Source organism: Cryptomeria japonica, chromosome 1 (assembly GCF_030272615.1).
Source record: "Cryptomeria japonica chromosome 1, Sugi_1.0, whole genome shotgun sequence".
In the NCBI taxonomy this organism is placed as follows: domain Eukaryota; kingdom Viridiplantae; phylum Streptophyta; class Pinopsida; order Cupressales; family Cupressaceae; genus Cryptomeria; species Cryptomeria japonica.
In genome coordinates this window covers 102,180,775-102,198,070 of record NC_081405.1, presented here as the reverse complement: position 1 = coordinate 102,198,070, position 17,296 = coordinate 102,180,775, and the positions used below count along the sequence as shown (strand labels likewise).

Below are 17,296 nucleotides of genomic sequence, written 5' to 3'. Positions count from 1 at the left end.
TTTTTATGAATAAAGTTAAATTAAATATTTAACTTTATTAATGTGGGAACTTAGGTAAAGGGGAAAGTTATTTAAAAATTAAAAGTTCCCTTTCACTAAAAGTACATTGGCTGGAGATGTGTGTTGGCTCTCTTGGGAAAGTTATAAAAGACTCTTTAAGAGTTCTTTTTGGATATGCTGGATTGAATAAGAAATTTATGAAATTGTTTGGAGAGTTCATCTTCAAGGGCTTGGAGGACAAAATCCATCTTTGCTAGCAATCTCTACGCTGTTGAAAGATACAGTCTGGGGATTCGGCAAGTGTTTGCAATCATGTATTAAATCATTTATCAAGGGTTTCATTTTTGATTAAGAATTTCGAGTTTCATAGAAAATTTGAGAAGGGGGCTTGGAGAATGATTTTGGAAAAGAATAGGGGAAGCTGCTTGCTGTTATTGGCATATGCTGAGCCGTACATCTCTCAGCTTGGGCTGTACCACTCTATAATAGCTGTGATTCTTCTTGGACTTGGCGTGAAGCTGCTGGGGTACTGTGCGTGGGGGTTTAATAGACTGCATTAACAGTTAAAGAGACATTTCTTGCTGTGTAGTTTGATCCCAATCAGCCGTACCACCTGAAGGATTAAATCTGCACCTCTTGAGGGCACTGTGGTGTCATTCTGGAATGTTAGATGCTGTTGGTGAAGGATTGTTTATATAGTATTGGGACTGCATCAATTTCTGAGCATTCTGTATTAAGTTTTGAACACTTCCAGGTCTGCAATGTATTTTAAATCTGACTTATAATGTTTGAAAAAGTTCTATGAAATCTGAATACAATTTGTGTAATCAACACTTTATTTTCTATATCATGTTGCAAAGTAGTATGCTATATGTATTGTTCCCTATCTTGAAAACAACCTGAAAATTCAATAAACAAACAAAAAACAAACTCAGAAAATCAGTCCTAAAGATGAATGAATGCCAAGTGTTTGACAAAATGTCAAACCACACAAACTGAAAACATAAGTGCAGAAAGGATAAGGGTCTTTACATTTTAATGCCCAAGTCATCACTTGATGACTATTTTCTATGAGTAGTCATTCATATTGGTGAATAATAACAACACAAGGAGTGCCATAATATATTCAATTGTTTCTAAGCATTTGTTAGTGTGGAGTAGGAAGGATGGATTTTAAAAACTAGTCATCATAGTGATGACTTGATTATAGGAAATACTTCCATGTAGTGGAAGAGCTCAACAAAAAGAAAAATATCTAAATTTGATTGGATTATTTGTTCTGTGGTTATAGTTCTTGCTATGGCTTAGTATGCACTGTTGTTTATCTTGCAGGGATGGATATAATGACTTCAACACCTTCTACATGCAGGTATATTTGTCTTCCTTGGAAATGATTGTTCTTTATTGCTTTTTGTAAGATGAAGCTAAGTAAAATTACTTTGATATTCTAGACTCCATATATGTCCTGTAACTACCTATTGTGTTCATTATTGCTTTTTGTAAGATGAAGCTAAGTAAAATTATTTTGTGCACTACCTATTGTTTTGTGTACTATATCAAGATAAATGTATTGTGAATGATAACATGAATAATAAACTTCTTTTTGATGGACAACACGAATCAAAAAACATATATATTTGTATGATAACATTAATAACTTTTTTTCAATGATAATATGAATAAAAAGTAAAATCTAATAAATTAAATTGCGTATGAAGCAGATATAACCATGCAGCACTAGTTTGCAATCTTCCTCATTCGTTCAAAAGGCTAAAAGCAGATTGTTGGACATAGATATGTGAGAATTTTGGAATTCTACTGTAAGTGTAGTGGTTAGGCATGGAGAAATGAAATACTTTCTGAACTTGCTGTATATAAATAAATATTAGAAGGTGCGGATATCAACTTCAAAAGGTGACAGGCCTATAGATGTTCTACTCTTGGGCCTACATTAGTCGATGACTTGGAGAACGTTTTTTTGATTAGATGTCCACTCATTGAAATTTTAAAAAGTACTAAATACAATGTGTTGAATATGCAATAACATTCTATTGATCCCCTAATCCATTGGATAATCATATGTTCATCATGACTTGTATTTCATCAATGAAAGTTACAAATTAAGGAGTGTTAAGTAACAGATGGGAAGTGCTGAGAAAAGAAATGTTGCATGCATATAGCTACATTGATATGTAAGCTTAGAAACCAGAGTCATCATTTGATAATTTTGATGGATATATCAAAAATTGCTTATCATTAGAATGGATGGACTTGCTACCATTGGGACCCCAACCACTTTTGGTTTGACATTCTGGTTGTCATCAATCAGAGCTGGAGCCTTAGTATCTACATCCCATCATACTTTGCTGTTGTTCTCTTGTACTAGAGGGTCTTGTTGTGACCTAATCACACATCACCCCATTCAAAACGGGGACCCCCTACTTTTTAGGCCCTCTTGGTCTTTTGGTATTGTTTGGGTCTTTTGGTGGCAGTCTCATCAGTCTCTCCGAGTTTGCGAATGAGTGGAGTCATATTGATCAAGTCTGCTTTTCGTTTGAGCGATTTTGGCTAAGTCTAGGGCTTGTTTTGTCAATTTTAGGGTTTTTGCCTTCAGTCCTAGATTTTAGGCCTTTCCTTTAGGGTTTTGGAAAAATTGAGCGTTGCATTGGAATCAGGACCCTCTAAGGAACCTACCTGTGAAATTTGAGCGAATTTTGAGCAAATGAGTGGAGTCATATTGATCAAGTCTGCATTTCGTTTGAGCGATTTTGGCTAAGTCTAGGGCTTGTTTTGTCAATTTTAGGGTTTTTGCCTTCAGTCCTAGATTTTAGGCCTTTCCTTTAGGGTTTTGGAAAAATTGAGCGTTGCATTGGAATCAGGACCCTCTAAGGAACCTACCTGTGAAATTTGAGCGAATTTTGAGCAACTTTCTATTTTCAGAAAGTTCCTATTTTTTAGGGATTTCACTGCCTCCCAAATTGGTCTAATTTTGCCAAAAATCAAACTTTCTATTTTTAGCAGTTTCTATTTTTAGCAAGTGCTTTTATGGCCTATTTTGCCCTAATCCTAACATTCTGAAACACTTACTATTTTGGGTAAGTTATTTGTGGCAGGTTCTTTGCAGGCAAACATTGAAGATTGAGCATTCTTGAACATTGCTAAATCCGAAAATTCAAAAAAGCAAGCTTATTGATCAAAAAATGGCTAAGTATAGATGCCTATTCCAGAAGTGGAAACCACTTCAATTCCAAATATGGCATCCTAACGCAGGAATGGGCAAAAATCCATCCAGATATAGGTGGGCACCAAAATATGGCCATTGGAGGAATTTTCCTCCATGGCAAGTTTTCCATGACAAGGTGAAATTAGCACTCATTCATGAGAGAGGGTGCCAAATTGGTGTTGTGGAGAATTTTCCTCCACACCACATTTTCCTCCACCTACATGAAATAGCGTCCAAATGCAAGGTAGAGCACTCAAGTTGGTGTGTGGAGGAATTTTCCTCCACACCAAGTTTTCCCATGCCATGCCATTCTAGCGCCCAAGTCAAGTGATGTGCACTAAAATGAAGAGGTCACGAAAAAATAAGAAAATTGATGAAAAGTTCCTCCGAGACATCAAATTCATGCCCAAGTCAAGGAAAGAAAGTTGAATCCCAAGGCACCATGGAAAGGTCAAAAAGGGTCAAATTCCTTTGCCATATAATTTCCACGCCTAAGTCCAAGCCAGAGCGTTGAATGGAAGGCAAGAAGGGAAAACAAGAAAAGAAAATTCCTCCATATGGTCATTCCAGCACCCAAGATTGGAATTCCAAGCAAGGAAGAAATCACACCTAAGGAAGAAATTGAGAGAAGGAAAATCCCCTCAAGGGAGAATTCAAAATTCCCCTCCTAGGCATGGAAATTCGCCAAAGAATAAAGAAATTTCAAGACGAGAAGAAAAATTGGTCAAGTGAGAGAAGTTTTCTCTAGCTTGAGCTAAAAATGGAAAAATTCCTAAAAAATAGGAAAGTTGAAAAATTGACTAAGTGTTGGAAATTCCTTCCTTCAGGCCAGAGTTCCACGAAAGGTGAAAAATTGACAAAGTGTTGGAAATTCCTTTTTTCGGGACAAAATTCCAGGAAAGGTGAAAATTTGGCCAAGTGATGAAAATTCCTTCTTCCTTCAGAACAAAATTCCAGGAAAGGTGAAAAATTGACTAAGTGTTGGTAATTCCTTCACGACAAAATTCTTGGAAAAGGTTAAAATTTGGCGCTGTGTTGGAAATTCCTTCCTTCAAGACGCAATTCCAAGAAAGGTGAAAAATTGACTAGTGCTGGAAATTCCTTCCTTCAAGACGCAATTCCAAGCAAGGAAGAAATCACACCCAAGGATTGCGCCGTGTTGGGTATTCAAATGCACTTTCGCAATGTGAAAATCCTTCAACATCCTCAGAAGATTGCTCCGGTTCTTGCAGAGTTTTAATTAATCTTGGCGAAGTAGAGCTTGGTTTATTTGGAATTTGTCCACCAGAGCACTATCCATTGATATCACTGCCCTTAGGAGTAGATTTGGATCCTTCTAAACCCTTTCCCCTTTATTTTCAGTTCATTTTAGTTCGTTCAAAGCAAAAGCATCACAAAATCGCTATATCCGATGACGGAGTTCCAACCACAACAAAGAAGTGAAAGAACGATCCAAACGTAAGGCCCCTTGGATTACTAGCAATCACATCAGCCAACTTAGTCACGTCCGTAGCATAAAGGAACCTTGGAGTTAGCTGTTTGATCTTTTTTGCAATCTTAGCATACGGCCTAACCTTGATCAAGATAGACTAAGGTGACTATTGGTAACTTTATTCTGTGTTCGACGCTATCATAAAAAACACATCAACATGTCTTATTGCCAAAGAGACATGACAATATGTACAATAACATACTTCTCTAGTCTCTCTCTACACTCAACTATAACTGTTGAATCTTCTTCTATATGTTTTCTTTAAGGCCTTCATGAGGCCCTTCTTCATCTCTTTGTCATTGATGGGACAACTCTACCTAATGGCCTCATGTGTAAGAGGGCGTTCAGCATATCCCACCTTTGTTGAATTATGGTCGAACAAGCTAGTAGTAGGACTCTATGGTGGGGTCTCTGGCAACTAGTTACCTTCATCTAGCTAATAATGCTATCAATACACTCGTTTGTCTCTCCAAGGTTGGGATAGTCAGAATCACCATATCTGATAATAGTGAAACAAGGGATTCGATAGATTTGATTTATCTCATATCTAACTAAAATCCATCATTGATCACCATAGTTTATTCACATTCCCAACTTTGTTTTGCATTCCCACCCACCTTGTCCACTCCATGATTATAAGTTTCAAGGTCTCTTACAACTCAAGCACCCTTTATAGTGGAATGAAGTACAATGCAGATTGATCTCTATTAGTTTGAGGAATTCCTTCCTATTAAGGACAATAATAGTACCATTGAGTTGTAGTGGTTGCAAATGAACAGTCACTGCAAGTTTTTGAACCTAGTCAAATTTTCCAATGTCTTTGAGTCAATTTTTCTTGGCATGCACACACGGGGTTTAGATGTGACCTATGCAAAATTGGGTCATCTTCATGTCCGAGTTCCAGTTCAGTGAAGAATTTTTTTGAAATAAGTTTAATTAATAAATTTAGAAAAAAAGTGTTTAAATTTGAATAAAACAAAACTGCAATTTAAACTTCAAAAAAAAAATATTATATCAAGTTTTAAATATAAAATATTAATATTTAAATAATTTTTAAAATATTGAAATTAAAATCTAGGATAAATATAATAAATATTAAATAAAATTTATAAAATTATAAATACTAATAAATTAAAAATTGTTTAACTTAAACAAATAGAATTGTTTAACTTAAACAAATAGAATTGTTTAACTAAAATATTAATATAAACAAGTTTGCTGCCATTAAACACTCAATCTCTAGATATCTCAACCCTGAGCCAATAAATTTTCTATTTAATGTCCCAAACTGATTTTCTTTTTGATTTCTGGCAAATTTCATAATGATAATGCGTGAAACAATCATACCTTTTGATCATCGAGATTGCGAGATGGGCAGGAATGAAAGGATACGATGATTAGGTTAAGAAAAAATCTGAAAGCAAAAGCTGGATCTAGCAGAAAGCCTCTTAAAACGATAATAAAAGAACACTACAAAATCAATATTATTTTCTGGCAAAGAACCACATAGAATATATGAGAAAAATGACAACCTTCATTATTCACCTGATGATTAAGTGAAACCCAAAACAATATACTGCAGCAATATTAATCCAGCTACTTTCCAATGATTGAATATTGAGAATATAATAAAGACTGAAAACTTCCCATTAAATATTGTTTGCAGCTGTACAGCTGCTGGAAATCAGACTTATCAGCAAATCCACATTGGTATGACCTCCCCAAAGTGTGGTACAGAAGCCTTAGTTTTTTCAACTCACGATATAAGATGGTATGGCAGCATCAAGGTATGATTTGACCCCTTCCAAACATCAAGAAGCTGACTTTAAGACTTGCAATTTATCTTTTTGGCTTATATGGCAGTCTTCAACTTGGTACGGCTACCATCATGAATGGTACAGCTGCTATCAAGAATGTTAAAGGCTAGAAAGAGGTGCAACAAGTTTGTATGGCCAAGAAAACACCATTCAAATACAACAATAGAAGCAGCAAATGGCATGATATCATAAAATACCAACTTCTGGAATTTCAACATAAGCCCTGAATTTGGAAAACAAAAGAAAACCACTGAATTGGAAATACTTCTGCAAATTATTAGTGTAAATGTGATCTTGGAATGAAAGCACTGTGAAGGATTGGAGGGTTTTTGGCCTCAAATCCCAATAACTAGAGGGTTTTCATCCTCAAGCAAGAAGATGAATAAAGTGTTCGATCTTAGAGAAATGGGGTTTTGATTGTATAAAATGGATACCTTTTTTGATGGCCAGCTTCTCCTTTTATAACCCTCTATTGATTTTTAAAAAAATTACTACATTATTTTGGAAGTGACTAAAACTTACCTTTTAAATATTATATTATAGTGGCCATCTTTTCTAGAAACACTTTTTAATGTTAGACCCCTTTATAATAATGAAACATAAGTTGCCCTTTTTTAAATATAACATAAAGTTACTAGGACAACCTATCCTATATAATTTCCCTCGCCTTATCCTATATGCTTAAGAAAAATAAAATAACGGGCCAGGGGTCTTTAAGATACTTATGTCGCGAGAGGCGACATGACATTCTAGCTGAGACACATCTTGTGATAAACACAGATGTTGCAAATTTTCAAGGATAGAAAAGTTTGTGGATGGCATTTAGGCCAATACATCATCGATACGGATGCTGAGGATAATGAAGAGCTAATTGTTCTATCTTATGCAGTGGGTAGCAAACAGGGTGATGCCCAACTTTTAAACTTTTGGCAACCTAGACCGTCTTCCCATTAATGCATAAATATGTTCAATCTCAAAGATGTAAGGGAAAGAATGCCCATGCATGTAATGGTTGGAAAAGGCAACTTGAAGATAGTGAAATACATGCTTTCTCTAAAGACAAGAATCCTAGATAATGATATAAATAAAAAATTGTTTTAAAATTAATGTATTATTACAATCTATAATGATTATAATATTTTTTTGATAGATCAAAATAGATAGACAACCAAAAAATGAAATGAGCCATGCCAAGCAGGCTTAAGCTTTTCAAGTGTATAGACAAAAAATATCAGCCCCCATCCTAGTAAGGCTAAAATTTACAAACTATCTAAACCTAAACAACCCACAAACCTAAGGAAAAACCAACCCTGAGCTTATTTTGAAAAAAGTGAGGCATTTTCAGCTCCATGATCAGCCATCACCTCTTCTCTCCTACATAACTTGTCTAGACCAGCTCCCATGGTCTCAAAAACTAGCACCCCTCCACCACTTCGAAGCTCAGCTTTCTTGGCAAGGCTATACCCATTGTCAAATGAAACTTTGATGCTGCTATACCATACCATGAACATAAAGTAAAAAAATAAATAAATTAACAACACTAAAATTGATTTTGTGTTTTAAAATCAACATTATAACCCCCTATTATGAATAAAAAATTCAAACCTACTAAAAAATTGTTGAAAATTAAAAAACAAAAATTGAAAACTTGAAAAAAACGAAAGATTTACTTACCTTTGATGTCTAAATCATCCTTGTGTAGTGACTCCTAACTTTTTGGTGTAGGTCTTACTCTCCTGTAGACCTCACCTTCGGAAAAAATGAACTTTTAAAACCCAACAATGGCCTTGGCAGAATAAATGCTCTTCTTGGTGTTTTGTTTGTCAAATGAGTTGCAAAAAGGATATACCCTATTCACTTTAGGGTGAATGCATGCATTTAGGGCCATTAGACATTAAAAATATTCTTTTTGTTGAAAAAAGTTTATTGTGACCCTAGCCATGGGTACCTGGGGGTCTTCTTGAGTATGCTCGGGGTACTTGGGTGCTCAAGTCCCTTGTGGGTCTTTCACAAAAGAACCGACAGGGAACCCGAGTGCCTTGTAGGTACCATGGGCATATCAAGCAACAAACTTAGACCAACCGATCTGCAAATAGAGGCCTAAACAAGCGTACCCGGTAACAGAGGTGTTTGAACAACACTCCTATCATAATTTTGTTGTTTTTAAATGGCTTGTGTACAATGCCACTTGACTCTGAAGGTAGAGAAAATAATTAGTCACAACTAACGTACTCTCCTTGTGCGTCACCATCATTGATTTCATCACCATTGCCAAATTAAAATAGAAGCTTGCAAGATCCTATGTATGTTGGTGTACCATTTAGGGAACAAACCTCTACATCGATGTAGGGTGTTTGAGGAACCAAATTCCCTTCTCTTGGAGAATCAATTGTCTCTACCAAAGAAGCATTAATCGTTTGGGGAATTAATCGACAAACCAAAAGTATAAGGTTTTTTAAAAAAATTGGGAAAAAATCGGATTTATAAAAAACATTTTTTTTTTGAAGAAAAACAATAAAAAACTATCTTATTATATATTTAAGGGCATTTCCTTAGCATAGAGATATTGTAAGCAAATAAAATAGAGACTTCAACACATGAATTGTAGAAAATAGATTTTTCGTTGTTTATATTCATATCACTGATTACATTGCATAAACATACCACAATATAAATAATAACTAGATGGTGACAATTGTCAATATGTCAGTTACAATATAATTTGTGACTTTGTACAAAGTCAACCTATAAACTAAGTACAAAGTTCCAAAAAATCATATGTAGCCAATGACATGCTAGAGGGCAAGAGGCTTGATGATGAAGCTCCTAGGTGAGAGCTTGTCCTAGTTTGTTCAATCCAGTTAAGATCCAAGTTGGCCTCCCCCATGATATCAAATTCATCAAGCTCAAGCAAATCATCATCATCATCAACAACAATCCACTCAGACTCAGGATCAATCTCATCAAGGTCAACTGGCATTCCTATTTTTGCCCTTGTAGAAGAACATAGAAAATCTTCTGCTATTGCTACTTCATGCCAAATCTAGTGTACAAAGATTTATCAATTTGATCTATGGCAGACACTAATTAGCTAGCAAGTGCAAGACTATAAAGTTCATATATATTTATTTTATTAATTAGAGAAGATTATAATCAAGAAGATAAATTTATCTCACAGTGATAAACAAGTAACCTCTATTTGAATATCTTTTAAATTTTATGCATATTTATTAGTTGAAGATGTACAAAAAGAATTTGGTGATAAAGACTTATTCTTTAACTATAAAACATTTTGAGTTTACAATTAATCATAGCATATAAAAAAGACCACTTATTAGAGGTTGCAACTCTTTACTATTATTAAATTACAAGTAAGTTTTAATTAATAAAAATAAAATAATTATTAAAATATAAAAAATCATTATTAAATATTTGGATATTAGAAATATATGTTTGACACTCCACCTTACCTTACCTAGTGTTGTCAAACATGTTATTAGAGGTTGCAACTCTTTACTATTATTAAATTACAAGTTTTAATTAATAAAAATAAAATAATTATCAAAATATAAAAAAATCATTATTAAATATTTGGGTATTAGAAATATATGTTTGGCACTCCACCTTACCTTACCTAGCGTTGTCAAACATGTTATTAGAGGTTGCAACTCTTTACTATTATTAAATTACAAGTTTTAATTAATAAAAATAAAATTAATTATTAAAATATAAAAACTCATTATTTAATATTTGAATATTAGAAACATATGTTTTGACACTCCACTTTACCTTTTGTAGCCTTGTCAAACATGTAATTCTATCTATGACAAGTCATGTGTTTTACCCTAATATAAGAATGCTCGTAAAAGAAACAATTTATTTCAAGCATAGATAAAAAAAAATCAATACTTTTGCCCACAAAAAATTCGCTCTAAACACAACAATTTCGTAACAGCAATTAACATCCGGTTTAGCAAAAAAATAAAAAAAATGAAAACAAAAAGTGACTATGAGCTTATCGTACTTGGTATTCAAGTGAGCCTGCTACTCCCGCCTGGGTTGAGATTCTTTGCAATGGTGTCCCGAACAATGCCGCTCTGCAGACTTTTTGAGCCATTTTTTAGGGTTTTTTAAATGCTGGTTCATAGGAAAATAATGGCCGGTTTTTTTTGCGGGTTTCAATCACGATTTACAAAGCGATTATACGCTTTAATCGTCAAAAAATTGTTGACCTAAGTTAATGATTTTTTGGCTCGATCACATGAATAAATCGGGAAGACCGGCGACTCAATCAGAATCGCGATTAATCGCGACTTAATGCAGATTAATGCTTCTTTGTTCTCTAATGCTCTTTGGTATTGAGTCTTGTATAGAATTCTTTGGTATTGAGTCTTTTAGTATTGCAATGAATCTACTAGTATGGCCCCAACATCACCTTCACTAACTTAAGGTTGGAAAACTAGGGTAGCAAAAAGTGCTTCTTATTTGTCTATTAGACATGACCTCTTAGTACTGGAGGTCTCAAGGAATCCCCAATGAATGCCTCACCATCTTAAAATTCATAGTCTTGCTAAACAAGATGATTTTAGAAAGCTACAAACACTCATGAGCCAACAAGGCATTAAATGATTAGAAAAAAGTAGGGTTAGGAACATAAAGGGGCTTTAACAAGGCAACCTCTTGCATGTGCAAGAGAATTTGCCTTATTGTCAACATAAAGCACTTCTTGTATGTCCAACCATAGAATTCCTTTGCAATGTTAAGGCATAATAAACTATGTTAAATTGAAATCACACTCAAGAACTTAGTTCAACCAAGTAGGGCACTCACTCAAATGAAAAAATGTTAGCCCACTCTAGGCAACCTCTTGATGGCTAACTTCTGTAGCTATGTGATCCATATTAATACCATGATTAACAAGAAAATCCGTTACCTTATTGCTCTAAGGGTAGACATGAGTGAAGAAGATATCTATCTTCAAACTAATTTCACAGAGCTAACACTTCTTCCAACAAAGCTTTAAGCTTCCAACAACAAGAAAACATTTAGATACCCGTGACATCAACACTATACAAATACCCTCAATAATTAGCTTCCCACATACATACAATGCCAACATGAGATTATCTACCATTGCTAACCACTAAATCTCATTATTAGTCTTAGACCCTTAAAATAACCGGGCACCTTTAACAAACTGCTCCCTATCATTATACAATACATAACAAACATTCTATCAGAAGGTTGCCTTGCGAAGCCTTATGAATATTGAGCCTAACAAAGGCCAGAGGGGGTTTCCTTCATATTTGATAGCTTCAAGCCAAGTCTTATAGATTCTTGGTGTGAGCCAAGGTCTTTGGATTACTTCTTTAATGGGGTATAATTATTCAAATATTATTGTTATATGTTATATGTCTGAAATACATCTTATTTAAAAGATGTCAAGAGAAATTAGCATTGAGGTACTTGTGTACCCTATTTTCGATATATATATATATATATGCGAGTGATACTACAATCACAAGATACCTATGCAATATTTTTTGTCTAAGATGATGGTTCACAATTTTGGAGGTTTTTGGAGGCATATAAGATGCACTTGCTTTGGCTGTGTTTTGCATTGCCTCTTTGAATCATCATGGAGAGCAAGTGACATGAAGTGGAATGCCATTGGAAAAGAAGAATTTTCTAATGGATTCATCTACCTCATTGCAAGCCTATACTTTAAAACTGAATTTGAAGGACCTATGGCCCTTTTTTTGCTCTAACTATAGGAGGAATGGATCTAGAAATAGGCTTGAAATTCCTAGGTGAAGGGTCGCTGTAGATGGAGTGGAGACATCTCTATGAGACACTTTGATAAATTCGTTCTTATGCTCAAGTGTGAGGGCTCCACAACCGTAACTGTTTTTGCCATGCCTATGAAGAAAATGTGCATTGACCTTGGTAATGTTTTTTGTCTAATCAAGAGAGCTAATATTGCACTTCTAGTGTTGATTTACTTCTTAATTATTAAAGATTTCCGAATGGTGCACTTCTATTAATCATATCTGTTTCAATAATACATATAAAAATTTATAGGATTTACATCTATATTACAAGAGAATTCCTATAACGACTCCTATTCACGGGATAAATAATTCCCAACAACCATAACAAGTGCTTACAAGTTCCAACAAACTAAAATAAACTAACAAAAAATATTATATGTATCCTAAAGATACATTAACCAACGTAGAGATACAGGACTGATGTGATATTCTTAACACCCGTATTTATTACATCATTCTCTAGATGGGGATAGGTGGACTAACAACATTGGATGAACGGCTTTAGTGGTTGATAAAAAACACAAGGTAAACGTAGGGACATACGCATGTAATTGTGATAAACAATAATGGAACTCACCTCACAATGCTTTTTCAGTAAGTCTGAACTTACCGAACTTTATGCAAGGACACAGACAAACACATCTATCCATGGAACCACGGATAGAGACAAACACTTCCATTTCAGGTCATAAAAAATGTTTGGATAAGGACAAATTCATCTATCTAGCATCGAAGTTATGAGTAGGGACACACATTTGTTTACAGCAATTATGACTGGGGACAAACACATCCAGTTATAATTATCTGATAAATAATTTGATTGGGGACAAGCACATCCAATCACAAACAACTAATGATTGTGATTGGAGACACACACATCCAATAAGAAACAACTAACAATTGTGGTTGGGGATACACATATCCAGTCACAAATACAAATTCCTTAGAACTAAGTCCTTGTTTTGCATATTTTTGCATTGTTATAGATCACTGCCACTCTAATCACAAACCGATATGAGACTTTTACTGCTGCCACTTATTAATTGATCCTTGCTTTAGTCATTTTGGCCCAAATAATTTTGTCACTAATACAATTCCACAACCTTGTCGCTAGTGATCGATGCGAGGACGTTGCATGTCCTCCAACTTCCAGTTCTTCCATCCTAGTGTTGGTTTGACACTTACAAAATTTGGCTTTTAGACTAGGTTTTAGAATGCCCCCCTCAAGGTGGTCGGTGCATACAAGTGATTGTGTGTCCGTTTACAGTTGAGGCAATTTTTATTATCTTTTTGACACTTTTGGATTTTGAGAGACATACCTTTGATGACACAGCACTTAACAAATCATGCACTGAAGAAGAAAAAGTGGACTCTTGAAAATGATTTGACTTTGACATGTTTTGACAACATACCATATTTTATTTGACTTCTAGACACTGAAACAAAATTTCTCTATAAGAACTAATAAGTCATTTTGAGACACTGAATCAACACTCAATCTCCAGAAGTAGGCCTTGAAAAACTAAACTAACAAAAATGAAATTAGTAATTTAAATGACTGGAATCAATGCTGATTGACTTAACTTTAATTTCTAATGTCACTAGGATTTTTCCACATACTGGACAAACTGATGCTGATTTGAATTGACCTTGACACAAATCCACAATAATGGAATCATTACATGCTAGGTGATTTGCCCAATGTTCTACACCTACTACGTCATCTAGTCTCCCATCTATATCTTTTGACTCAATGTAAAGCTTGTGTTTAACACGATTTAGATCTTCATGCCCATTTAAGAGAAATTCTAGCAACTCTTGTGAATCATGCTGATTGTAGAAACTAAATTGAGGTGCAAAACGACCAAGCTTTGATTTGAATAATTGAGGTACCATTGGTTGTTCTTCCTAGTACCCATAATGTCCTCAATAGCCCCCCAAGTATAATAGCGAATTCTCCATCCATGCCCAATGGATTTTGTCAATTTGTTTCCTTAGCTCAATTTTTAGCTTACACTTAAACTGAATAATTTTTCACCAAGGCATATAATAGTAATTGAGGTTGGACCTTCAACAATTCTAGTGGAAGCAAGTCGTAGTAGAAAGAAATCATAGCAGCAACAACTCTCCTTCATGCACATAGGTTGTTTAGGATAGGTAACTAATGGCTGCTCAATATTGCAAACCACAATGCCCTTGGGAGTAGATCTTAGAGGGAATGCATTCCCCACAATCAAATTCTTCTGCAAACCACTTCACACACAAATTATAGTGATCACAATATTCAAAGTTTATAAAGACATAGTCGATGTTTAGGAGGTTCAATTGGTTTTTAAAAGTGAATCTCCAGATAGGACTGTCATTGGATGTTTAAATTTCAATTCACCATAAACTCAGAGGAATCCATGTTCTCAATCTTGCTCTCATAACATTGACTCTTGTTAAGTAGAAAAGATATCAGTCACTAGAAGGAATGCAAACGGTCAGACTAGGAAATGAGGTTTCAGATGTTTAGAGTCTTAGACCTTTATTCACCATAAACTCATAATAATCCATGTTCTCAATCTTTCTCTCACAACAATTCTTTTTAGGTTAAGTAGAAAATATATTGGTCACCAGAAGGAATACACGTGGCCAGACTAGGAAAGGAGGTTTTGGTCATCAGCCATTGCATTAAGGTGAAAAGGAGTTCCATGCTGCTTGCACCTGTGCATAGGTTGAAAGCTTGAGTATCTCCGCTTTGTCCCTCTGGGGAGAGATATTGATATTGAAAGCTAGTAGCAGGTGGTGGGGTGACTTTGCTTTGATACCGTAGTAGAGAGTTTAGAATGCTGCCCTTCTATTATTCATATCTGTTCAATAATGCATATGCAAATTTATAGGATTTACATATCCCGTATTATAGGAGAGCTCCTGTAACCAGTCTTATTCACAGGATAAATATTTCCTAACAAACCATAACAAATACTTACATGTATTAGCAAACTAAAACAAACCAACAACTAATTATTGTATGTACCAAAAAACCACACTAACCAACCTAGAGATATGGCAATGATGTAATTGTCATAACTTTAATTATGTGTTTTGTTTTTATTAATGATAGTGGTAAATTGTCAAAGTATTCTTCTTGATGCACAGACCTATAGTCTGTAGTATCAAAATCTTTGAGCAGTCAAACTTTGTGGTACTTGCGATTGAAGCAAAGATAATTTTCATTTGTATCCAATTCCTACATTTGCACTACCCATTTCTTCATTCTCTCATAATCATTATCAGTGTAACTCATGTTGGCATTGCAAAAGAAAAACAAAATTTTTAATAGTTTCAAAGTTTTAGAAAGTCAATACACCTGTAGCAAATTTCAGAAAGTCTAAGCTCTACTTCACCTGGTGTTTCTGAAGACATCATTGTGACCCATAGTAGAGAAAGCAAAAGGAATCCACTAGCCAGAGGTGTCAATGCTGAGAGTAAGCCGAAGGCAACTTCTAGGAGGAAAACCCACACTAAAGACCTCATCATCCGACATCCTGTCAAGCATCAATATCCAACGTGGCTTGATCAAAGTCATCGCGACCATCCTTATCACTTGTTTTGGCTCCCCACCCTTCAACAATATAACAACAAATATGGCTGAGATATAGTAGGGACACAATATCTATGCATTGTGGTGAGAAACAAGTCACCCAACACCATCCTTACAACATGTACCATGATCAATGCAATTAATTAAAAGATTTCTTAAACCATACATTCCAAATCTCCCCAAGAAAGGAAGTTATCCGTTTCTTGGCCAACAACCTTAGAAAAGACTCCATGAGTGCCTGTTGAGATAGCCATCAAAAATGGCAGTAAGTAGGAGCCTTAAAACAAACAAAGACCTTATCTTCCCATGAATTTTGCCTTGTTAGTATTGGCTCCTTGAAGTGACCATTTTTTTCATGACATACCATGTTGCTGCCTTTTATCATTGCCATTGCGTGTGGCTAAAGGTTGAGAAGTGATGGGATCATTATGGCAAAAGTTGGGCATTTGGCTTAACCTTAAATTGGCATCATTGCCACATATCAATCCAATGCCAATACCAAGTGCAAAATTAGCAAGAGACTTTGTGTAAAGGTTGGCCTCCCTATAAACATGGCGACATTATAGTCTTGCAAATTGTCTAACAAATGCCAAGCCTGATTTAAAGTACTAATTTTCCAATTTGGGCCCTTTTTCCCCCTTAAGCATTGAATCACTTCAATGTGTACCTTGCTGATGCCAAATCTGACACATTTTTAGACCCAATAGACGAGCTAGGGTTTTGACTTTATTATTTGTTCCATGTACAAGATCCTTAGAGGCAATGCTAATTAGGAATCCTTTCTCTTATGATACAGTCAACATTGAAGATGCTAGGATTACTCTACAATTACATGCTCCATCAAAGTTGACCTTACACCAACTGCTAGGAGGAGGTGACCAGCTACATGCTTGTCTAGGATTTGATTGTGAAAGATCCCAACTAGCTCCATGAATGGGATTTTATGAAAACAAACTATTTCAATAGTCTTACATGTTATTTTATTTACTAAAATGCATAGCTTTTCGGATTACTTTATTTTTACTTGAACTAATTTTTTCTACAGTTTTCAAAAAGATATATGAAAACACAACACATTATTATGTCCAGAGGCATAACTTCAGTGGCAGCAGAGGGGAGAAATATTTGATGTTGTGACCGTGAAATAAATACTTTGGGCCAACTTTATTTTAACATCTTCTTTCAAATACAGATAAAATATGAAGGAAATAAATAATTCATTTTCATTTTAGTTTATTTATATTTTGCTATATTGGTTGTTGGTCAAGAATGCTCAACGTTAATAATAAAAAAATTATATACATAAAATAGAAAAATTTGACAACTCATTAAAACCAAAACATTACA

At 34.8% G+C, this 17,296-nt stretch overlaps 1 protein-coding gene across 2 annotated transcripts in view; it reads left to right on the top strand.

The window, feature by feature from the left end:
- LOC131041880 (protease Do-like 7) overlaps positions 1–17,296 on the top strand; it is a 141,008-nt gene that overhangs the window by 39,724 nt on the left and 83,988 nt on the right. For both annotated transcript variants that reach the window (XR_009105086.2, XM_057975107.2), the window contains exon 5: positions 1,333–1,369. Coding sequence is in view for 1 of the 2 variants with exons in the window: in XM_057975107.2 (XP_057831090.2) it covers positions 1,333–1,369 (37 nt within the window). In the remaining variant the exon portion in view is untranslated. The remainder of the gene's footprint in view (positions 1–1,332; positions 1,370–17,296) is intronic.